At 39.0% G+C, this 21,174-nt stretch overlaps 1 protein-coding gene across 1 annotated transcript in view; it reads right to left on the minus strand.

The window, feature by feature from the left end:
• prkci (protein kinase C, iota) overlaps positions 1–21,174 on the minus strand; it is a 38,147-nt gene that overhangs the window by 3,517 nt on the left and 13,456 nt on the right. The window contains exons 3-16 of the mRNA XM_074651743.1: positions 17,714–17,803; positions 15,991–16,041; positions 14,480–14,565; positions 13,929–14,066; positions 13,733–13,787; positions 11,233–11,288; positions 9,693–9,869; positions 7,277–7,374; positions 6,889–6,975; positions 6,639–6,774; positions 6,408–6,495; positions 3,377–3,502; positions 2,826–2,905; positions 2,468–2,557 (exon numbers count right to left, since the gene is read on the minus strand). Coding sequence (XP_074507844.1) covers positions 2,468–2,557; positions 2,826–2,905; positions 3,377–3,502; positions 6,408–6,495; positions 6,639–6,774; positions 6,889–6,975; positions 7,277–7,374; positions 9,693–9,869; positions 11,233–11,288; positions 13,733–13,787; positions 13,929–14,066; positions 14,480–14,565; positions 15,991–16,041; positions 17,714–17,803 — 1,358 coding nt within the window. The remainder of the gene's footprint in view (positions 1–2,467; positions 2,558–2,825; positions 2,906–3,376; positions 3,503–6,407; positions 6,496–6,638; positions 6,775–6,888; positions 6,976–7,276; positions 7,375–9,692; positions 9,870–11,232; positions 11,289–13,732; positions 13,788–13,928; positions 14,067–14,479; positions 14,566–15,990; positions 16,042–17,713; positions 17,804–21,174) is intronic.

Below are 21,174 nucleotides of genomic sequence, written 5' to 3' on the forward strand. Positions count from 1 at the left end.
CTTGGGCCAAAGATGAAATGTAATCTGTAATTTTTAGCAGCCTTTACCTGTGTGCTATTGGCAAAAGATTTTCTGTATTAAACCTTTCGTTCATATACTTTGTGTTGAAACGATTAGTCGACAGGTCAATTGACAGAAAATCAATGGCCAACTATTTTGATAATCAATTAATTGTTGTCATTTTTCAAGCATAAATATCAAACATTTGCTGGTTCCAGCAACTCAAATGCAGAAATGGATTTGTTTTACAACATTGAAAATTGAATATTTGTGCGTTTTGGGCTGTAGTCTGATAGAAAATGCAACTAGCGTTGTGAATTTTGACTGTTTTTCTGACATTTAATAGTCTAGTCGAACCAATAATCAACAGCTTAATTGATAAGGAAAATAATTGTTAGTTGCATCCCTACATAACATTGTATCTAGATCAGCCTGTCAGTGTTTTGAATGTGTTGACAGCACGAGACATTTGTTTAAATAATAAACTCTTAGTCGACTAACACTGATACGATTTTTTTTGACTAATTGATTAGTTAATTTAATCCACAGATCTGTAAAACTGAGTTTCTCCACAGAATCACACAAAAGCACCACTTTAAATCTTGTGTTTACCAGAGGAGTTGTGCTCATTAGTTTCTTGGAAATAAGTCATTCAGCATGATTGCAGAAAAAATGACTAACCGACTAAAGAAATCTTAGTCGACTAAGACCAAAACGACTGATTAGTCAACTAATCTGCTAAGAGGGGGCAGCCCTAACAGACACCAGCAGCAATTTTCAATACCAACGATGAAGACTACAACTACACAGTTTTAGAGAACATCGTCTCAGTTTACTTCAGTATTTCACAAAGAAGTTAAAATAAATCTAGGGCTGTCAATCGATTAAAATATTTAATCATGATTAATCACACATTTTTTATCTGTTCAAAATGTACCATAAAGGGAGATTTGTCAAGTATTTAATACTCTTATCAACATGGGAGCGGAAAAATATGCTTGCTTTATACAAATGTATGTATAAATTTGTTATTGGAAATCAATTAACACAAAACAATGACAAATATTGTCCAGAAACCCTCACAGGTACCCTTTGAAAATGGCCATGCCAGTTTTTCCTCGCCAAAATTTAGCGCAGCGTTATTTAACCTGCTTCGCGACAAGGCAAGCTAGTATGACAGCTTTAAAACTGAGCCTGCTATAACCTCTGAAAGATTGAATAGCAACTGGGCTAAATCGCAAGTTGCCATCCATCCATCTGCAAGGATGGATGGATGGCAACTAATCTTTGGGCTAAATCGCAAGTTGCGTTAAAGAAATTAGTGGCGTTAAAACAAATTTGCGTTAACGTGTTATTATCGCTTTAACTCCAGAAACTCTCACAGGTACTGCATTTAGCATAAAAAATATGCTCAAATCATAACATGACAAACTGCAGCCCAACAGGCAACAACAGCTGTCAGTGTGTCAGTGTGCTGACTTGACTATGACTTGCCCCAAACTACATGTGATTATCATAAAGTGGGCATGTCTGTAAAGGGGAGACTTGTGGGTACCCATAGAACCCATTTACATTCACATATCTTGAGGTCAGAGGTCAAGGGACACCTTTGAAAATTACCATGACAGTTTTTCCTCGCCAAAATTTAGCGCAAGTTTGGAGCGTTATTTGCCTCCTTTGCGACAAGTTAGTATGACAGGGTTGGTACCAATGGATTCCTTAGGTTTTCTAGTTTCATATGACGCCAGTATCTTCACTCTAGCTAAACTGAGCCCGCTACAACCTAAAAAAATCTTAAGTTGCATTAATGTGTTAAAGAAACTAGTGGTGTTAAAACTCATTTGCGTTATCACGTTAACTTAATAACTATATAAGACAATTCCTTAACAAAAAAGCTGAAATTAGATGAATAGTTGTTTCTGAAAGATTAATGATTTCTTTGTCAGACAAATGAAAAGGAAATGTACATCTGTAACTCAACACTGTCAGCCAGTGATCCATCTCCACTCATTTCCTTCTCATCTTGGTCGTTCGCCAGCCTATCCACTGTTGTTAGTCTTCTAACTGTCTATCTGCCTGCTTTCCACAAGGACATGAGTCTCATGCTATCGCTAATAACCCTCAGCTCTGACAGAGCTTCTACGCCTGCAGGGCACAAGAGAGAAAGAGAGAGAGAGAGAGAGAGAGAGAGAGAGAGAGAGAGAGAAAGAGGGGGGGGGGGGGGGGGAAGAGAGAGGGTGACCCCATGCACTTAGATTTGACCTTCTGCTGTCTAGTAGCAGCTTTCTGTTTTTCCTTCTCTCTGCAATCGATATATGGATTGATCTTGACCTATTTGGCAACTGGCATGCAGCGGTACCGATTTCCTTCATTTTAAATTATGATTGAAATGGTGTAGAATGAGGCAACAGAAGAAAAGTAGAGGAGAGAGAGAGACACAAAGAGAGAATAAAAGTGAGTGACTCACAAGGTCCCAGTCGACGTTTCGGAAGAACGGATGGCCCATGATGTCGGCAAAGCCTGTCTGAGGGTGGCAGCCTAGACGCTCCTTGGGATCCTGTGGGAGTGAGGGTGAAAGGAGGGTGAGAGACAGTATGAGATGATGGTGGAGCAAGAAAGGTGGAGAGGGTGAGAAAGGATTGCGGTGAGGGGATTATGGATGAGATACAAGAGCCACATTGAGACACAGAAAAGAAGAAGAAGAATGCAAGACAGTGAAAGATGGCAGTTGACTCCCACTAACGCCATAATAATGTCATCCTCCAGGGCCAGCAAGAGTCAACACTGTTTTAAGATTGATCCAGGCCCGTTTGACCCCTTCTTACCTTGTTGAGGAATCCCTTGAGGACGCTGGCGGCTTTGACTGACAACGAGCGGGGGATTCTGATCTGTTTTTCCAATATTACTGCAGGAGGTGAGAGAAAAAGAGGGGAGGGAAGGGGGGTTGAGACAGACAGTCTCTTGAGGCTAAAATGACAGAAGATGGCACTGACACCGCTGCAGTTATGAGTTCAATCCTGTCGGGTATACTCATGTTGAACATATATACAGAAGCCTTTCAATGAAGTGTCAATGGCTTTTGATAAAACTGTCTTGAAATATGACTTCAGTAACATTTGAATTCCCATCAATCCAGCACTTTTCTGGCAGTTATAAGAAAACACTGACACATTTTGAGGCAGTATTTTCAATGAAATGACGGCATGCATTCACACATTTCCCCCATAACAGATGGCATGTGCCTGGTACTGGGAGAAGTGGCCGTTGGAAAGGTGTCAATATAAAGGTGTTACATGTTTCCACTGAGCTGTTTTTTCCTCCGGTTAGCAGTGTGTGTGTGCGTGTGCGTGTGTGTGCGTGTGTGTGTGTGTGTTACCTTGGAAGAGGTAGTCTTCTGTGTTCTGGTCCGGGTTGTCAGAGCTCCCGACGATGTCGAAGGGCGACCGGCCCGCCATCATCTCGAACATCAGCACGCCCAGCGCCCACCAGTCCACACTGAACCCTGAAGACACACACACACACACACTGGATGTTATAAATCATATTTATGACAAGAAGGGAACATAGTTTGTATTTTGATTCTATTTTATCATTATTTTTTATGTTTTATTTTCTATATTATTATTTTTTATGTTTTATTTTTTATAAAATCATTTTGTATGTTTAATTTTTCATATTATTGTTTTGTATGTTTTCATTTTTATATTATTATTTTGTACATGTCTTATTTGTTATAGTATTCTTGTGTATACGTTTTATTTTTTGTTTAATTTTGTATATTATTATTTTGTATATGTTTTATTTTATATGTATATATTTATTTATTTAATATTTGTATATTATATTGTCGTTGTTGTTGTTGTTATTATGCATATAGGAATCATTTGATTTGTTGACCAAAATGTGACTTATATTGTTAATGTAATATTATTATTATTATTCATAAAAATTCAATAAAATACTAATTACAAAAAAAGAAAAGGGATCATAGATAGAGCAGATGTTTTAACCCCAAAAAGAAATGTCAGTCGTGTGTCCAAAACTGCCATTTAATCTCATTAATAGAGCAAAAAAAACAGGTATAAAAGTATCTTTATAGCAATGATTGTGCATGTTAAAGTACCATTACCATTAACTCATATATTTTAAATTATCTGCACAAAGCACACCAGTATTTTAGGGTTACTATAGCAACCACTCCCACCATGAAAGCAAGTGTTTTTGCATGCTTTCACCCCTTGACAACAAATCTCATATTTTACTGTTAGACGTTTTTCACAGCAAACCATTTAGGGCTCAACTACAGTATATTAAAATACACACAGTAATAAATCAAAGCTGTTATATTACTTCACAAGATATAAGCAGCATTTAGATAGAAAGATAGAAATATTGCTTGTTTTAATCCACATCATCTATTTTTAAGATCAAAATATTCAGAACAGCACATAAGGATGGGGTTCAATAGCATTTTATCCAATTCAAATCCAGTATCGACTCCAGTTATCTAATCTTATAAGTTTAACTTAATAACCAGGGATAGCTCAGATTGTTTAAAGTGGGGTTGTATGAGGTACTTATCCAGGGTCTTTAATGTGGCTAAAATACGTTTTGCTGCTGCCCCCGTCCACAGCAGCACGTTGCTTTGCTCCCGTGTTGGTACTCCTGTCTGTTTTTCGAAACTGGGAGCAAGGCGACCGTCACCTACTGTAGGTAATACACTGACTATGGATAAGTACCTCATACATAACACCCAAACTATCCCTTTAAGGCTAAAATAACTACAACTCAAATTGGTCTAATGACCTTTTGTCAGCTGAGATAGAAACAGTATAATTTTTAGTGGCAGCTTAATTAATCTTTACAACCTGAAAAGAAGATGAGCATCACAATATATTAAATGTAAAAAAAAGAGTGAGGAGAGATAAAAGGTTTGATAATAGATTTGTTAGCCCGGCGCTTAATGAAAAAACAGACCTAGCGCTAAAACTAATAGCTATCGGAACCCACTACCAATAGCACATGTAGAAAACTCCTCACCTTTTAAAGAAAATAAACAAGCCTCTTGGTTTGCCTCTTTTATTTTGTTGGTGCACACTTAATAAACCAGTCTCAAAGTAATTATAATTAGTCGCTGGCTGTGCAGACAGGGCCCATGCAGAACCAGTAGCACATGTGTAATTAAATAAGGCTTAATTACGTTATTTATCAGATAAACTAAACCATTTGTCTACATATAAAAGCAAACTTGGCAAGTTTCCATTTTCTATTAAGAAGTGAAATGGATTATATAGAGTACCGTGGTGGGTCTAATTATTACTGTGCGTCCAACAGGGATATAGAACATGCATATTATGCATATTTTGATGCTGGAACAATTTATTGTTCAGCCTGAATGTTATAGTTTTTTAACAGCAGACATCCTGACTTGTTATTGCAGGACAAGCACAGGTGTCACTAATAACATTAATAATGGCTTTGTTCTATTCAACATGATCCTTTAACAGTGGATCTTATTGCTACGATACCTCTTTTGGTAACCAGGGAGATATTTTTCTATTTCTGTTGTGTTGTATTTATAGATATTTCTACACGCAGCACTCAGTTGTTCATGTAGACTACACCTATCCTTTGTTCTTACACATGAACACTTTTCTGATTCATGCATGTTAGTCATCTGTACCCACATTGTTTTTTTACCAATACTCTAAATAATGAGTTCAGATAGAGCAGCATTCATTCAGAAGACATCACAATTGCTTCCAAGATTATTTTGTTGCCTTTTCGAATGTATTTGCAATTTTTAAGCTTATATTTTATTGCTTTTTGTGCTTATTTGCTTATTTCAAGCTCTTATTTTTCATTTTTCTGCTGCAGAGTTGTTGTAAGTTCTTAGTTTTCACATTTTTTTTTTTTTTATTAGGGCTTTCAAAGTTAAAGCGATAATAACATGTCAACGCAAATTTGTTTTAACGTCATTTATTTCTTTAACGCAAATTGCAATTTAGCCCGGCCGCTATTCAATCTTTCGGCGGTTGTAGCGGGCTCAGTTTTAAAGCTGTCATACTTGTCGCGAAGCAGGTTAAATAACACTGGTAATTGATTTCCAATAATAAATATATACGTACATACGCATTAAATATTTGACTTTCTGGTACATTTTGAACAGAAAAAAATGTGCGATTCATTTGTGATTAATCGTAATTAAATATTTGAATTGATTGACAGCCCTAGTTTTTATAGCATGTATACTCATTTGAAGAAGACTTGTCAAGTAGTCTGCAGTACTGTAGCATCTATAATCACGACTGAGAGCAGCATCCCAGATATTACTGCATACTGCCTCCTATATTGTATCACAGCAAAGAAAAGGATATCATTTCTAGTAAGTGCTTGTGTGTTCTCACCATAATCCTCTCCTCGGAGTATTTCGGGGGCGATGTAATTGGGGGTACCACAGAAAGTGCTCGTTGTATCGCCTGGTCTCAAGCCCTCCTGCAAAAACAAAAAGATAATCAGCGGCAGGATCATCTCAGAGGGCTGTAAACCGACACTTGTGCAGCTTTGCAGTTGCTTTTATCCAAAGTGCATTGGGGCATTATTAAAGCCTCGATTTTTCATACAACTGCAATCCACACCTTGCACATGCCGTAGTCTGTAAGTTTGATGTGTCCCTCAGAGTCCAGCAGCACGTTGTCCAGCTTCAGATCTCTGTAGATGATTCCCCGCTCGTGGAGGTAGTTGAGCGCCAGACTGATCTCTGCTGAGTAGAATCTGAAAGAGATTCAGGTGTATTCAAAATCTCATGTGACTATAAAAAAAAAAGACACAAAATGACATAAATCTTGTTCCTTTTAATGAGATGGGAGACCAAAAGTGTGACTGTACCTGGCGTGTTCTTCTGGGAGTTTCCTTTGTCTCTGCATGTGGAACATGAGATCTCCACCATTCACATATTCAATAACAAAGAAGAGTCTGTGAAAAGAAGCAAATGTTATCCATTAGCTTCTTACTATCAGTAATGAACGCACTTTTTAAATCACTTTTTTAATTTCAAACTTTGAAGAGATTTACAAAACATACATTTTCATAAGACTTTTAATACAAAACAATTGTCTTAATGTAAGTAATCAACTAGGGAAGTTTCATGGGGATATCTACTAGATAAAATGTTTACCCTATTCACCTGGGGTGTGTCCCCTTAAAAGACATCAAAATCGGATTATTGCAGGCTGCAGAAGAAACCGTGTGATTCAAACAGGAGAGATGTTCTCACCTGCTTTCTGTCTGGAAACAGGAGTGGAGGCCGACCAGGAAGGGATGATTGGACGCCTGCTCAAAAACGTGCTTTTCTGTTTGGACCCAGTCGATGTCCTGGAAGAGAAACACACAAAGACACACCCCCCGGGTGTAAATCAGAGAGGATTCTGACACGGTACCCTTGAACTTATAAAAGCTGAATAAGCACTGTGCTTAATCGACCATCCCGCACAGATGGAGACCAGGGTGGGCAGCAGCGGCAGGATAAAGGGCTGAGCCAGTAGAAGCAGGTTTCTATCGATGGCTGGATGATAATATGTCTGGACACGGATGAGGCTCGCGCTGACAGGGCAGGGACAGCAGAACACTTCACCATTGATCGAAAGGCACTTGTCAGTTTGTCAATCACGCTAAGTGCGTCTAATCAAGGCTAACTACTCCCATTGCCTCTGGTTGTGCTGCTACATGTGTACGTCCAGATCAATTTCTGATGACATGATGGTTTATCTACACCTTCTTAGAAAGACTGATGGCTTGGAAGAGGTCTGTCAACGAAACTCAAAGTGTTTCAGACAGGATACACAAGGCGGCTGTTCAATCACGAGACGAATCCTCGTTGTGCTAAGAATAACAGCTCCCATTGATTGAACTAATTGATTTAATTATACACTGCAGTGACAGAAGACTGATGACTTCAGTATTAACTAACCTTGGCACATCTCATAGATGGAGGTGTTGTGTTATTGTCACACTGGACAGACTTTAAGGGACAGTTACGCTTTTGAGATATTGTACATTCTTCCTTCCTGAGTGGATATTCACCTTTAAACCTTTAACAAGAAGTTGGCTGTTCTAACTGAATTACAAGTTATAATGTATTAGGGCTGCAACTAACCATTATTTTCATTGTCGATTAATCTTTTGATTATTTTCTCGATTAATCGATTAGTTGTTTGGTCTAGAAAATGTCAGAAAATGGTGAAAAATGTCAATTAGTGTTTCCCAAAGTCCAAGATGACGTCCTCAAATGTTTTGTTTTGTCCACAACTCAAAGATATGCAGTTTACTGTCATAGAGGAGTAAAGAAACCAGTAAATATTCACATTTAAGAAGCTGAATCAGAGAATTTTGACTTTTTCCTTTTAATAGTTGACAACTAATCGGTAAATCGTTTCTGCTCTAATGTATTAAGTCACTTGTTTCACTATTAACAAATAAGTAAGATTATATAAAACGCCTAAAACTGAAGTGATTAGTTGATTAATTGATATGTTGATTGACATCATCAAATATTTTCATAATTGATTAATTGTGTAAAAGTTATTTTTACACCAATGATTCTCTGATTCCAGCCTCTCTAATGTGAGGATTTGCTGCTTTTCTCTGTTTTATATCACTGTAAATTGAATATATTTGAATTTTGGACTGTTGGTCGGACAAAACAAGACATTTGAAGACGACCTTTTCACTATTTTCTAACGTTTTGTAGTAAAAACGAAAAAAACAACTGATAAATAATGGATGGATTGATTAATATAAGCTGAAAATAATTGTTAGTTGCAGCTTTAGAAACGCCCTTGTGTCCCCTTTTCATTCGTCTAAACTGGCAGCAATGGAAACAGCAGTTCAATTGATAAATTTGTTTGTTATTGTGACAGATGTGTTCAAACCTCAGCACTGGAGAAGACCGCTGGGCTGATGTTTTTTCTTGATTTTGAGCCAATTCATGCTAAATTCACTCTTTAACACACCTCAATACTGCATGTAAAGATACAAAAAATGCAAATGTCTCATTCACAGTAAGTGGTAAAAAAAAGTCTGATTGGGTTCAGTAGTATTCTAATCAATCTGAATCATTTTGAATTTAAAAACAGTGCTGTTTTCAGTTCACTCTTTCACCACATATTTAGTCGCTGCTCTGCGACATCCATTAACACCGTCATGACTCATTTTTCTTTTCGCTGCGAGGGAAAACATTAAGCATGGGACATGCGAGTGCCCTCCTGCAAATATTGCATTTCACAGTTGTTTCGTCGACTTTCGTGAAGTGTGTTCACACTTTGGAGCGGTTAAGTCATGATACATAAATGGTTTAAGTTATGGTTTAAGGCTTTCCGCCATGTTCAGTAAGTCAGTCTTGTTAACAACCGTGTGACTGAGTTAGCACGTGTTCGTATACCTCACCAGTTTTTTTTTCCTTGTAGACGCCTGTAGTGTGAGAAAGGGGCAAAAGAGAATATCTAAGAGAGATTGCGAACGAGAGATTCGATAAGGGATTCGTTTGACCGCGGAACCGGAACCAAAATGAAACAGGCTATCAACCCATCCCTAATTATAACTCAATAAAAGTAACTATATCTCCTAAATCAAAACCCACCAACTCTCTGTTTCATAACTGTTGTGATGGTGTGTCATACATCAGTGTAGTTTACCTCATCGTCATTGACCAGCTCCTTCTTCACCACCTTCATGGCGTAGATGCGCTCCGTCTTCTTCAGCTGCACCAGCAGCACCTTGGCGTAGCTGCCTCGGCCAATCACCCTCAGCAGGTCGAAGTCTGCCAGGCCCAGGCTAGAAGGCGATTTCCCCGTGTCTCTACTGTTCCGCGCCTGAGTGGGGGAGGGCAGTTAACAGAGTGAGAGGGCAGGTGTGGAAAAACCATCATACATTACATTAGATACATAGAGTGCTGCAGAAATGAGTCCCAAAACCCAGAATTGAGTTTGCATTGTAGCACTTCCCGTTCCCTCGTCTGGAAGTCAATGGGTTTTTAGTTAGATGCCTGAAATAAGATCTGCGGTTAACACAAGCTGAAGAGATTTTAACGTTTTGTTCTACGACATAAAATACATCAATAAATACCCCATTCGGGAATTTTGAAGCCTTTATGTGTCTTTAACAAGTGGCTAAATGAGACTACTTAACATCATCACGCCGACTCATTCGCCTTTACAGCCTCGTTGTGTATACTCACGTTCACGCGACCGTGGTGTAGTTCGTTTATAACCTAACGTTAGCTTTGTACTTCTGGTGATTGCATTCACACTTTAAAAACCATAAAAGTGTTAATTTGTGAAGATTATCTTGTTAACCTACATATGACAAATAAAACTGAACAAACGGTAATCAACATAATGTGATAAACACAAAGTCAACTCAACAGATCAGCCTTCCTCAACATAGTTTTTTCAATGAACTATAGACAGAGCTGGTGATTTGGTATGAGCACGAGGGTGATTTCCTTTTGGGTGTTTTGTAAATTAAGTTTTAACTGCACCACTTCTTTAGAGTGAATCTTTGTAAACACTCTTGTCTGTATTAAATACCATCACGTTGCCTCCATCAGATAAGGCGCTCGCTGTATTAGTCCTACGTCTGTGTAAACCTGATTACCACCTTCACCATTTCCTCACCTATCTTCCTCTCTCCTGTAATCTGTTCTGTAGTGAACCGTCTCCACTACCTATCCATCTAACCCCCGTTCACGTGACAGCCCCCATCCCCAGAGTCAGACATGGAACTGTAGATAAGATCATTTGGCTTGCCCTCTTTAATCTCCGTCTATCTGTATCCAACTCCATCCATTTTTATCCATCTTCAGCTCTCCTGCTCTGTCCGACGCCCCTCCCCCAACCCCAAACTACACTACTGGCCATTAATCAGCCTCGGGTGTTAAGAGCTGTGATAAAAGGTTACTTTATTAGCTCCACCAAAGGAAATCAATACCCACGGCACTGCGAGGGTGCCTACGTCTGCATGAGCATCATGCACAGCAGGTGGAAGAAGGATCACCCAAATGATCACGGTGGCAAAATAAGCAGCTTTCCATTACAGGTAATTTTATTCTTTCTCTCCCTCTTGATTTCTCACTCTAAATATACACACACACACACATATCCATCTAGACAACATGACAGATTGACAGACTATGAGTCACACATCAACAGTGTTTGAAAAGATTTTCTCTCTCACCTCTTTCTCTTCTCCATCGTAAGTCAAGCTTTCTCTGGAGTCTTTATTCTGAGGGCCTGAGAGAGAGAGGAGGAAGTGACAGACAGACAGAAGGAGAGGGGGAGGCAGGAGAGGAAAAAAAATAAAGGAGAGATGAGTGGAGAGAAAGTAGGTGAGAGACAGTCGCACACTTTGTTCACAGCCCTGCAGTCGTTTCTTTCTGCTTGGTTAGTAAAGAAAATACAGTTTTGTTTAACAATACAACAGAGTATTTAAAATATTAAGTATAATGTAACTTCATTTTGTATGTGTGGTCATTTAAAGCAGCAGTGTGTAGTATTGGAGCAAATATGATTTAAATCATGTGCCTTTGTGTCCTCCGGTGCTCCTAATGGCATCTGCAAGATTTCACAGACTGGAGGAAAACAACCAGTCAGAGCCGAGCTGGAGCCTGCCGTCTCTGAGCAGCTGTCAATCACTCGCAAAATCAGATCAAACTAGGCAGCGCTGATCAAATATGAATCAATATTCTGAAAAAATTTAAGGTGAAAAATAGGCATTACAGTATCAGAATGTTGATTCATATTTGATCAGCGCTGCCTAGTTTGACCGTTTGATCGGAGTTTGCGAGTGATTGACAGCTGCCTCCGTTGAATGAACAGCCAATAGGAACGCTCTCCCTCTCTCTCTCTCTCTCTCTCTCGCTGAAATGACCTGTGATTGGCCAAAGTCTCCCGTCACAGGCTAGATTTTTAAGCCTGAAAGCAGAGCCGTGAGGAGGTGCAGAAGTCTAGTTTTCTCTCAGAGCACTTGAATTACAATATGCTGAAAGGTTATTATTTAGCCAAAAACTTTCTGCCTACCCTCGCTTTAAGTCATAATAATCTACATAGACGCATTTCAAAACAGGCTTAAACAAAGATATCTGCATCCCTCAACTTCCCAGGTGGCCTATGAGTTTCAACTGGCTCACTACTAAAAACAGCAACAACGATCTTAAGCCCTCTCATTCCAGTCAGCCTCTCAACCACCTGACTGGACTTAAGTCTGGTGCTGTAGGTAAACCTCAGATGCAGCTGACCCAACTTGTAGTCCGGGTGGTCGCTGCTATGCTGATGTCAACAATCTCCTGAGGTTAGTTTATATCATCTTTAAGGATAAATCTGGTAATATTCTATATTTCTACCATGAAAAACTAAAAAGGAAAACTAACAATAAATTGATTGTACTAACAAGTGTTGTCTGTGTATCCAAAGCCTGACATGTCTTGTATACCTCAGCATTATAGTTCCAACAACTCCATTGTTGTCCAAAAACCATTAAAAGCTCATCAGTGAGCCACACCGTTACATGCTCCTTTATTACGATGAACACATGATGGGCACTGTAGTTTATTTTGAGTTGATCCCACAAACACCGTCCTGCTGTCGTAAATACATGAGTGAGTCCCAAACAAAAACACTATTTATTCCTGTTTGAGTAACATTTAAAACTACTTTTTGTCTTTATTTGATAGCTGACAGAGTGGCGATAGACAGGAAACATTGGTAGATTGAAGGGTACGACATGCAACAAAAGTCCCCAGCTGGAACTGGGAACGCTGCAGAGACCTCTACTACAAAACAGAATTTGGGGTTAGCGAGGTAACTTGAGGTTTAACCCTGGGTTTTCAGGGTTACGTCTTCACTTCTTAACGGGGTATAACGCCATGGTATCTGATGCTTACCACCTAACCTGCACCGGCACAGGTTATGTTTGACAGATCAACTCGTTTAAATGCACGGCCTACTGACCAATCAAAGCTCAGTGCACGGAAAATTGTACTCAAGTACAGTATTTGAGTAAATGTACTTTGTCACTTTCCATCGCTTCTTACAGCTTTGATTTTTGTTTTTATATTTATCTTTAATGTGAGCTACCGAGTTGATAACCAACAATCTGTGACCACATAGCGTGATTGCAGTTAATGGAGCCAGATAACCAGAAGATATCCTGTGTATGGGGAACTTGCTTCATAGTACAGGCCTCAGGATGCCAACTTTTTAAAAATACAATATGTTTGTGATCTGTTTTTAAAGATTTACATCTTCCAAACAACTGAAGCGGCTTAGTGGCCACACACAAGCTGGGTAAGTCAGAGAGTATTGGAAGACGGACTAACCCACTGTTGGTTGTGGTCTCTTTATGGGATTTGTTGATAATAACAATATATATACAGTATATCGGCGGCCCTATCGTTTAAGAATAGTGGTCAAAAGCTGCAGGCAATGAATTTCAATCAATTTAAGTCAAACAACTGGCAAAGAGATTCAGAAGTGAGAGAGTGGAATTAAAAAGATTTAAACCACCCTGGGTGGAAAAAGCAAACACGTGCACTGATGCTTCAGAAGTGCATAAATTAAGAGAATCCTGTAATTTGATGAGCAGTTTATGGCAGAAGGCTATTTTATTTTGTGCAAGGGAGGAGCTTTCAATGTTTTTTAAGCACTTTCAGTAGTGTGTGTACATGTGAGTGTGTTACCTGGCTGTTCAGTTGGGTCTAATTGACTCGATGGTGCGCCGGGCATGATTGGTTCCTAGACAACAACATTCGTCATTAAGTATAATCAGCATTGACAAACAGAATACGATCTTAAAGTATACGTATGAGTCATGGATTGTAACAATCCACTTTACACCATCAAGCTAATGAGTGTGACGTTCGTCACCGCCCTCACCTGGATCATCGGTCTGCCACACTCCACTGTGACCAGTTTATGGCACTTCTTGTGCACCAGCAGTTTGCAGTTGATGCATTTGTAGCCTTGTCTTCCCAGACCCCAGATACGGTCTGTACAGATGGCACAGTGGGCTCGCTGCGCAGGAGGGCAGACGGAGAGAAATCATCATCACAAACAGCACACTTTATATTGTAGGAGACGCTACAGAGGCTGTGACGGCTTCTGAAACATGAAGCCCTGATAGTCTATAATCAAATCGTTCTGTGTCACCACCATCCCTCTTTCTCCATCAATCAATACAAAGACAAATGACCCCAGGGCAGTGGATGTCTCCTTCTCCTTTAATTACACCTACAGTAACTAAGCTTTGAAGTGTGCATTGTGTTTAGGTTTTACGTGTTACACAGCAGACATTTCCCCCATTATAATAATTCAACAATGATAATGTAAAAAACGTGAAATACACATGATGAAATATATAGTAGGAAAACATTTAAAGCCAAGAAAGCACACGAGTGAAGGGCCTCAAATTCAGCGTCATGTCTCACCCTGTTGAAGCGCTTGGCTTGAAAGGCGTGACCACTGGCATAGTAAAGCTTCCTCCAGCGCCGGGCCCCACGCCGATATATAGACTCTGTGAAAAGAGGAAAATGGATGGTAAATGGACTGCATTTATATAGCACCTTTCTACCAAAGCGCTTTACAATTTTCTTGTAATCCACCCATTCACACACACAATCATACACCGATGGTTTGTGGCGGAGCCGCCATGCAAGGCGCTGGCCTGTCCATTGTTTGTTTAGTGCATCGCTCAAGGACTCTTCGACGCGCAGACTGGAGGAGCTGTGGATCAAACCGCCAGCCTTTTGATTAAAGGACGACCAGCTATACCTCCTGAGCCCTAGCCACCCAGGCAGAGGGCTGAGTCCTGCGTCTCCCCTTTACAGACATATGTCTCGGATGCAGTGACATAAAATGGAGCGGTTTTTGAAATAAAAAAGTGATCTTTGAGACAACCCTGCACCAATAAAAGCTCCAAAGCGTGCCGTGAGGAAATATGACCTTGAATACTTTGGATTCATAATGGCAGTGATGGGTGAGGGTAAGCTGAATATTTATGTGGGTCATTACACCTGACAGTTGCGTAACACATTTATAGCCCAGTTTGTCATCTATTTGGGAAGGTGGTCCTCAGAATTTTTTTAACAATCAGAAGTGGGCCTCGGTTTACAAATGTTGAGAACCCCTGTTCTACAGACTTAAGAAAACATCTTTGTTTGGCACAAATCCCAGCAAAATCACACTATAATCATTTTCATTTTTTTTTTTAATCGTTCAGCCCTACCTGTGTGTATGCATTTGTGTATTAATGTGTAGAAAATAGACCACTTTGATCTCTAAGGAACCTACATTTTCCATTTGAACTATAATTTTCTTCCATATTAGGAAATAATTTAATTATTGTGCTGCTAAGCTAAACTAAGGCAAGTGAGATTTAAGTGTTGATTTTTGGAGGCTGGAATCATCACTATCATCCAATTAGATTTGAATGGTATACACATGACGTTTGTATGGGTTTAACTGAGGATCAATAAGATTTTGATCTTTGATTTTGGTCTTGTTTCCCAAAATGTATTCTTGAACTGACCAAAATGTGTGTGTGTGCATGCGTAAACTTCAGTGTCACATAAAGTGTGGGAACTTTGAATTTCAAACAGTTTTCTGCTTTGAATCTGTAGTCAGATGTTTGAAAAAAGATTTTTTTTTTCTCACCTCACCATTGATATAATTTGTATACATTTAATAGACACTCAAATGTCTCATGCAAATCTCTTAAAAGGTTAACAAAGGGTGATACACAACCACACAGGCTTTGAAATTATTATTGTTCCACAAACTCAAAAGTCTTATCGATCCTTATTTGAGCCCATAAGTCTGAACCAGTCATTTTTTAAATTATCCTGGGTAAAAGAATTCGCTCCAAATTTAAATATTGATTTCTTTGGGACCCCTCCTGATATATTAGGTTAAAACTAAAGAAGAAAAAGGTTTAACTCACTGTCTTCTCCCGGACACGGCATTCCAGGTTTCTCTGGTATACATGGGAACACTTGGAAGCAAAACAAAAACAAAAAACAGTTACATTTAGAAAGTCTATTTCATCTAAAGGAGGTGAGTCTGACAGCATCCACGTGAGGGTGTTTGTGTTTGCTGTACATTTCACTTCCTCTCATCATGACTGCAGTTACCTGTAGCAAACCTGTCGCCTCGAGCAATTCACAAAGAAATTCACTCACGTTGTTCTTATGGTGGTGCAGCGTGTTTGTGTGTGTGTGCAACATACAGTAAGGTGGGAAAAGACACAATCTTTAAGAAGACGGCAAAGAATATTTGTGTGCATATGTGTGAGAGGAAGAGAGGCAGACTGGGGGCAGTGTGAGTCAGAGGCGAGGCGTGGGCTCCAGCCGACAAGCTCGTTAACGAGCAGACCTGACGACCCCCCGCGGCACCGTCACATCCTCTCCTCTGTCCTCCACCCCTCCTCCTCCTCCGTTCATCCTCTGCCGTCTCGCTGGCATCCCACTGTACTCTTGAACCCTCACCTCTGATTTGATTAAAACTTTACATTAACCACACAGCGCCCCCGTCCCCTCTACCCCCAGGTTACACACACAGAGCCTGTCAATCAAATGTTCCATATCACACCCCCCAACCCCCGTCTGAGTTAGCCCTGACCTCTAGACTCATGAAGTTGTACAACTATTTGTCAAGAAGGCTAAGCTTAGACGAGGATGTGAAGGCGCTCAAGGGCCCGTAGACAGACGTCAACAGCGGAAGTAATTTTCACAGGTCAGTGCGGCATTAACCGTATGTTTTGATGTTTCTTCGCTGTGTGCAGTATCTCGCCGTCTGTGTTCAGATTTTATCAGACATATAAACGCACAGAGACAATTTAAAAAAAAAAAAGGAAAAGAACTTGAAAACAAGCAGCATAACCTCAGAGATTTTTAGATTGGTGGTGAACCGAATCTAAATATATAATTTACATTTTTGTGGCCCGACATAATGCCGGGAAAAGAGGAGAGAAAAGATCCCATTCAAATCATTTTCAGACAAACAAACAGCTCCAGACTCCAAGTAAACCAAATATAAATGTCTATTTTGCACGTCTTCTGTCTACATATGATTTATTTAAAGAATGATATGTACAACGAAGAGAGCTATCTTTGGGCTTAACTCAAGTTTCCACCATTGCAACCTACGCTGCACGACTAACTTGCAGGGTAACTTCATATGTTTACAATAACTCGGCGATTAAATTGAAGTTTTACAGTAATTATATTTGACTTTATAATGAGATGATTTTAAATTACATGAAAACATGTTGATCATGATGATTACTTCTATTATTAGCAGCAGAGACTAATTACTAGTACTGGCAGGCAGTTAACTACTAAACAGTCAAGTTTTCTTGCCAAACATGCCTGGATGATCTGTGTTGGCCTGAGCTCTGGTGTGCTGTAGCTCCATGAGCAAAAATGGAAAATACAGTAATGCTGCCAAACTTGACTGGTCATAAAAAGCCCATCAGAGAGGTGAGCGGACTATTTGTAGAGCAGAAAAGATAACAGGTGTCTCATCTGGCTCTCTTACTAACTGAGCACCTGGTGTGAACCAACATCTTACTGTGTACAGAACAAGAGAACATCCTGTGAGTTAAATCCTAAAACTGTTTGTGTTCTGTTATAAACACAGCCTGTGTGAAAAGCAGTGAGGCTCACCGTGGATAATGAGCTCCGAGTCTTTGTTGACATCGTAGAGACGCAGAGCTTCTTCCAGCTCCAGCTGAGACGACACGGTGCAGGGGTCACCTGGCGGCGGAGGAGAGATGAGATGTTATTCACCACATTAAAAAAAGACACCAGGTTACTGCGAAGTACCAGGTAGAGGACGGCAATCAGAGACTGTTTTTACATCCTCTGAACTAACCTTGTTTTTCTAAAACCTACATTTACTTGAGTTCTCCTCTACGATTGTACACTAGTGAGATGCGACACTGCAGCTTGAAGGCAATATTTTCCTTTTTTATTTGGACGGACAGCACAGTGTGAGGTCAGGCTGTGTAGTGAAAGTTTATTCCTTGCTGTGCGAGTCAGAAAATGTGTCTGAATTTTACAAATAACCCACTGTTCAGCGGTGGAAACTGATTTATTTATTTCCGTTTTAGCCACTCTCCTTTGTAACTAAGAACCTTTTGAGGAACTCAAAAGGAGGAAGATTGGTGAAACAAACACAGCGCCGCTGCTTCAACATCTTCAACTTGTGTACCACTTCATTCATAAACAAGGAAGCACTCTAGTATTAATTTAGGATCATTTTTATATTGAAAAAGATATCATACTAACAAAGATTGCGATATTACTGACTTTTAATGATCCCAGTTTCTTGGCAGATGACATTTACATCATTAATTTGATTAATATCGTAGCAAAATATTATATTTATAAAATTATATGGCTTAAAAGAATAACCTCCTTTTATTCTTTTAAAGATACTGATTTTAAAACATATTTAACTACGATTGAAAACTTAAAACTCAATTCAAATTATTTAGACATTTCAAATTCATTCCATTTGGGTTTTTTTTCTTTTTATTCATCTTTTCCTTTCCTTACATTTTATTTGTTGTATAATTTTATATTGTGAAATATATTTGCTGAATTTTTTGTAATGAAAATCTGAACATGTTTATGTAACTAGTGTATTGAACTTTCGAAATAAAGTATGAAAACATTTTTTAGGACCATTTTAGGATGAGGGGAGAGCATTTGTCTTTGTTTGATAACATTGAAAGTAAAGTTAGGCTCTGCTGTCGGCTTCCCGACTCATTTAAAAAAGACAGAGAGAAAAAGAGAGAGAGAGAGATTGCGATGTTAGAAGAGAGAGACATCGCAGCGGTGCTGTGAATGAGAGAAAGAAAGGTTATTTTCCCATTGTTTCACGGCGGTTACATTCTAAAGCACAAATAAATAACCATGAAACACTCAACAGATGATTCACTGTGGAGACAGATGCTCATAGTTTCATTCTCCTTGTGTGCATTTAATTCATTACATCCAACGTGAATCAGTGAATAGGCCTACTATGCAGCAGTGAATGTCGTTGCAGTGAGACAAAACGTTTATTTTTTTCTAACAGGTTTTTTGTAGATGAAACAGGCGGACACACTGAACTGCAGGCTACAGAGTGTGTTTACTGCTGCGACCACCAGCAGCGGATTCATTTGCCTAATCATCGCAGGTCTTTAGACTGCGGTGTAAACGCAGACAACAGTGTGCTGAAGCAACCGTTTAGTTCCTTAAAAAGTAGTTCCAGGGACTAAAAGCTATTATTTGAGATACAAGTAGTACTGAATGATTAGTTGATCGACAGAAAATTAATCTGCAACTATTTTAATAATCCCTATAAAGGTTTCATGGTCATTTTTAAAGCAAAAAAGCAAAACATTTGATAGTTTCAGCTACGCAAATGTGAGGATTTGTTGCTTTTCTTCGTCATGTGATAGTAAAATAAATATCTTTGAGTTTTGGGCTGCTGGTCGGTCGGGCATAAGACATTTGAAGACGTCACACCTTGGATATTTTTCACTATTTGAGAAAATAATCGGTCGATTAATTGAAAATAAAAAAGCTAGACACACTGCTACAGCTACCTTTCATCCCTCTGCACTGCTGCCACACTGAGATATTTCCCGTCTCAAGTTTTTATCTTGTTTTAAATATATTTTTTTGAGAACAGCTAACAATTCATGCCCTTTCAGCGCTCCTCATTAGGTGCTTGTATTGGTGCACACTTTAAGCACATTCTATTTTCTCACTTTTCTGCATTTGACAGGTCTCATCCTTTTTTATTTTTGTCTCATCAAGTTTTTATCTTTCACATGCAAACATGTTAGAAATCTGATAAGGGCAACCAGGTTTGTCATTTGCATGATATTTAAGAGATTTGGTAATTGCAGAAAATCCATAATGTCCAGGTTACTTTTAATTGCAGAGAACTACAACACAAAGTAGAGAATTAAGTGGTACACATAATGTAATTTCCATAGCAAAAGGTTGTGAGTGTAAAAGGTGAGTTATACAGTAGGGCAGCATGACATTTAAAAAAACATGTCTAGCCGTTGTGGGTGTGATGATATGAATTGCAATACATGAACTTGAGTAAGCATTGAAAAAAACGTGCGTGAGAACAAACTGCGGCCCTCGATGTTGCCATTTCAAATAGTTTATTTTTAATTGTGCAGGCCTATTTGCACAGTGATCAATCTAAGTCAATAATGAAAATACCACTCAGACGCAGATCTAATTATTTCCTTATCACTAACAGATAAGAGTCGCGTGACACACTCGAAGAGGCAGCGTGAGCCGACTCTGAGGTCATCGATTCTATTCTTAGTGCTCTACCCAACTACTCACAACTAAAAACCACAGACTTTATAAATAGCTCCAGAACAGAAACTATGAAACACAGTGTACATTTAAAAAGATATAATCTGCTGGAGGATGACAGAGAACTAGAACTAGTGGGTGGACTGGTGGGTGGACTAGTGGGTGGACTGAGACAACCAACACGTCTGGGTTTATCTTTGCTGAAAAGTTGTGGTTTCCGGAAGAGTCATTAAGTGCATGAGTCCAGGAAGAGAAACTACAAACAGGAACAGAGGCAAATTATTTACAGTAAATTAAAAGTACTGATATGGATGAATCACTCACTAATCTAAATATCTAAATGTTCCCACGTCAGTAAGTTCAGTAAACTTTTTGCCCTACATAGAGTTATGCACTTTGCAGTCGGCCAACAAGATTATTTTTTATTTCCTGGTATTATTTGGTTTGAGCTAAGGAAGCATATTTTTGTCATGAGTACCATCTAACAGGTGGTGCTTTGGATTGATTAGTCCGACTGATTCAGGATTTTTGAGGCTGCTACAAATATTAATATTTAAAGTTTTAAAAATCTGATAACAATATACTGACTGATATTAATTTACACAAATAAGCACATTTTTTAAAAATAAAAATCACTCTTCTGTACTGCAATTTACTGCTATATATTGGCAAACACATATGCCAACATTGATATATGTGTGATAAGCCAAAATCGCCAATATATCGGCAGGTAGGGCTGATCGATTTGGAAAAATATCTAATTGCAATTATTTTAACTGATATTGCAGTTGCAA

This window comes from Sebastes fasciatus, chromosome 11 (genome assembly GCF_043250625.1).
Source record: "Sebastes fasciatus isolate fSebFas1 chromosome 11, fSebFas1.pri, whole genome shotgun sequence".
Classification (NCBI taxonomy): Eukaryota; Metazoa; Chordata; class Actinopteri; order Perciformes; family Sebastidae; genus Sebastes; species Sebastes fasciatus.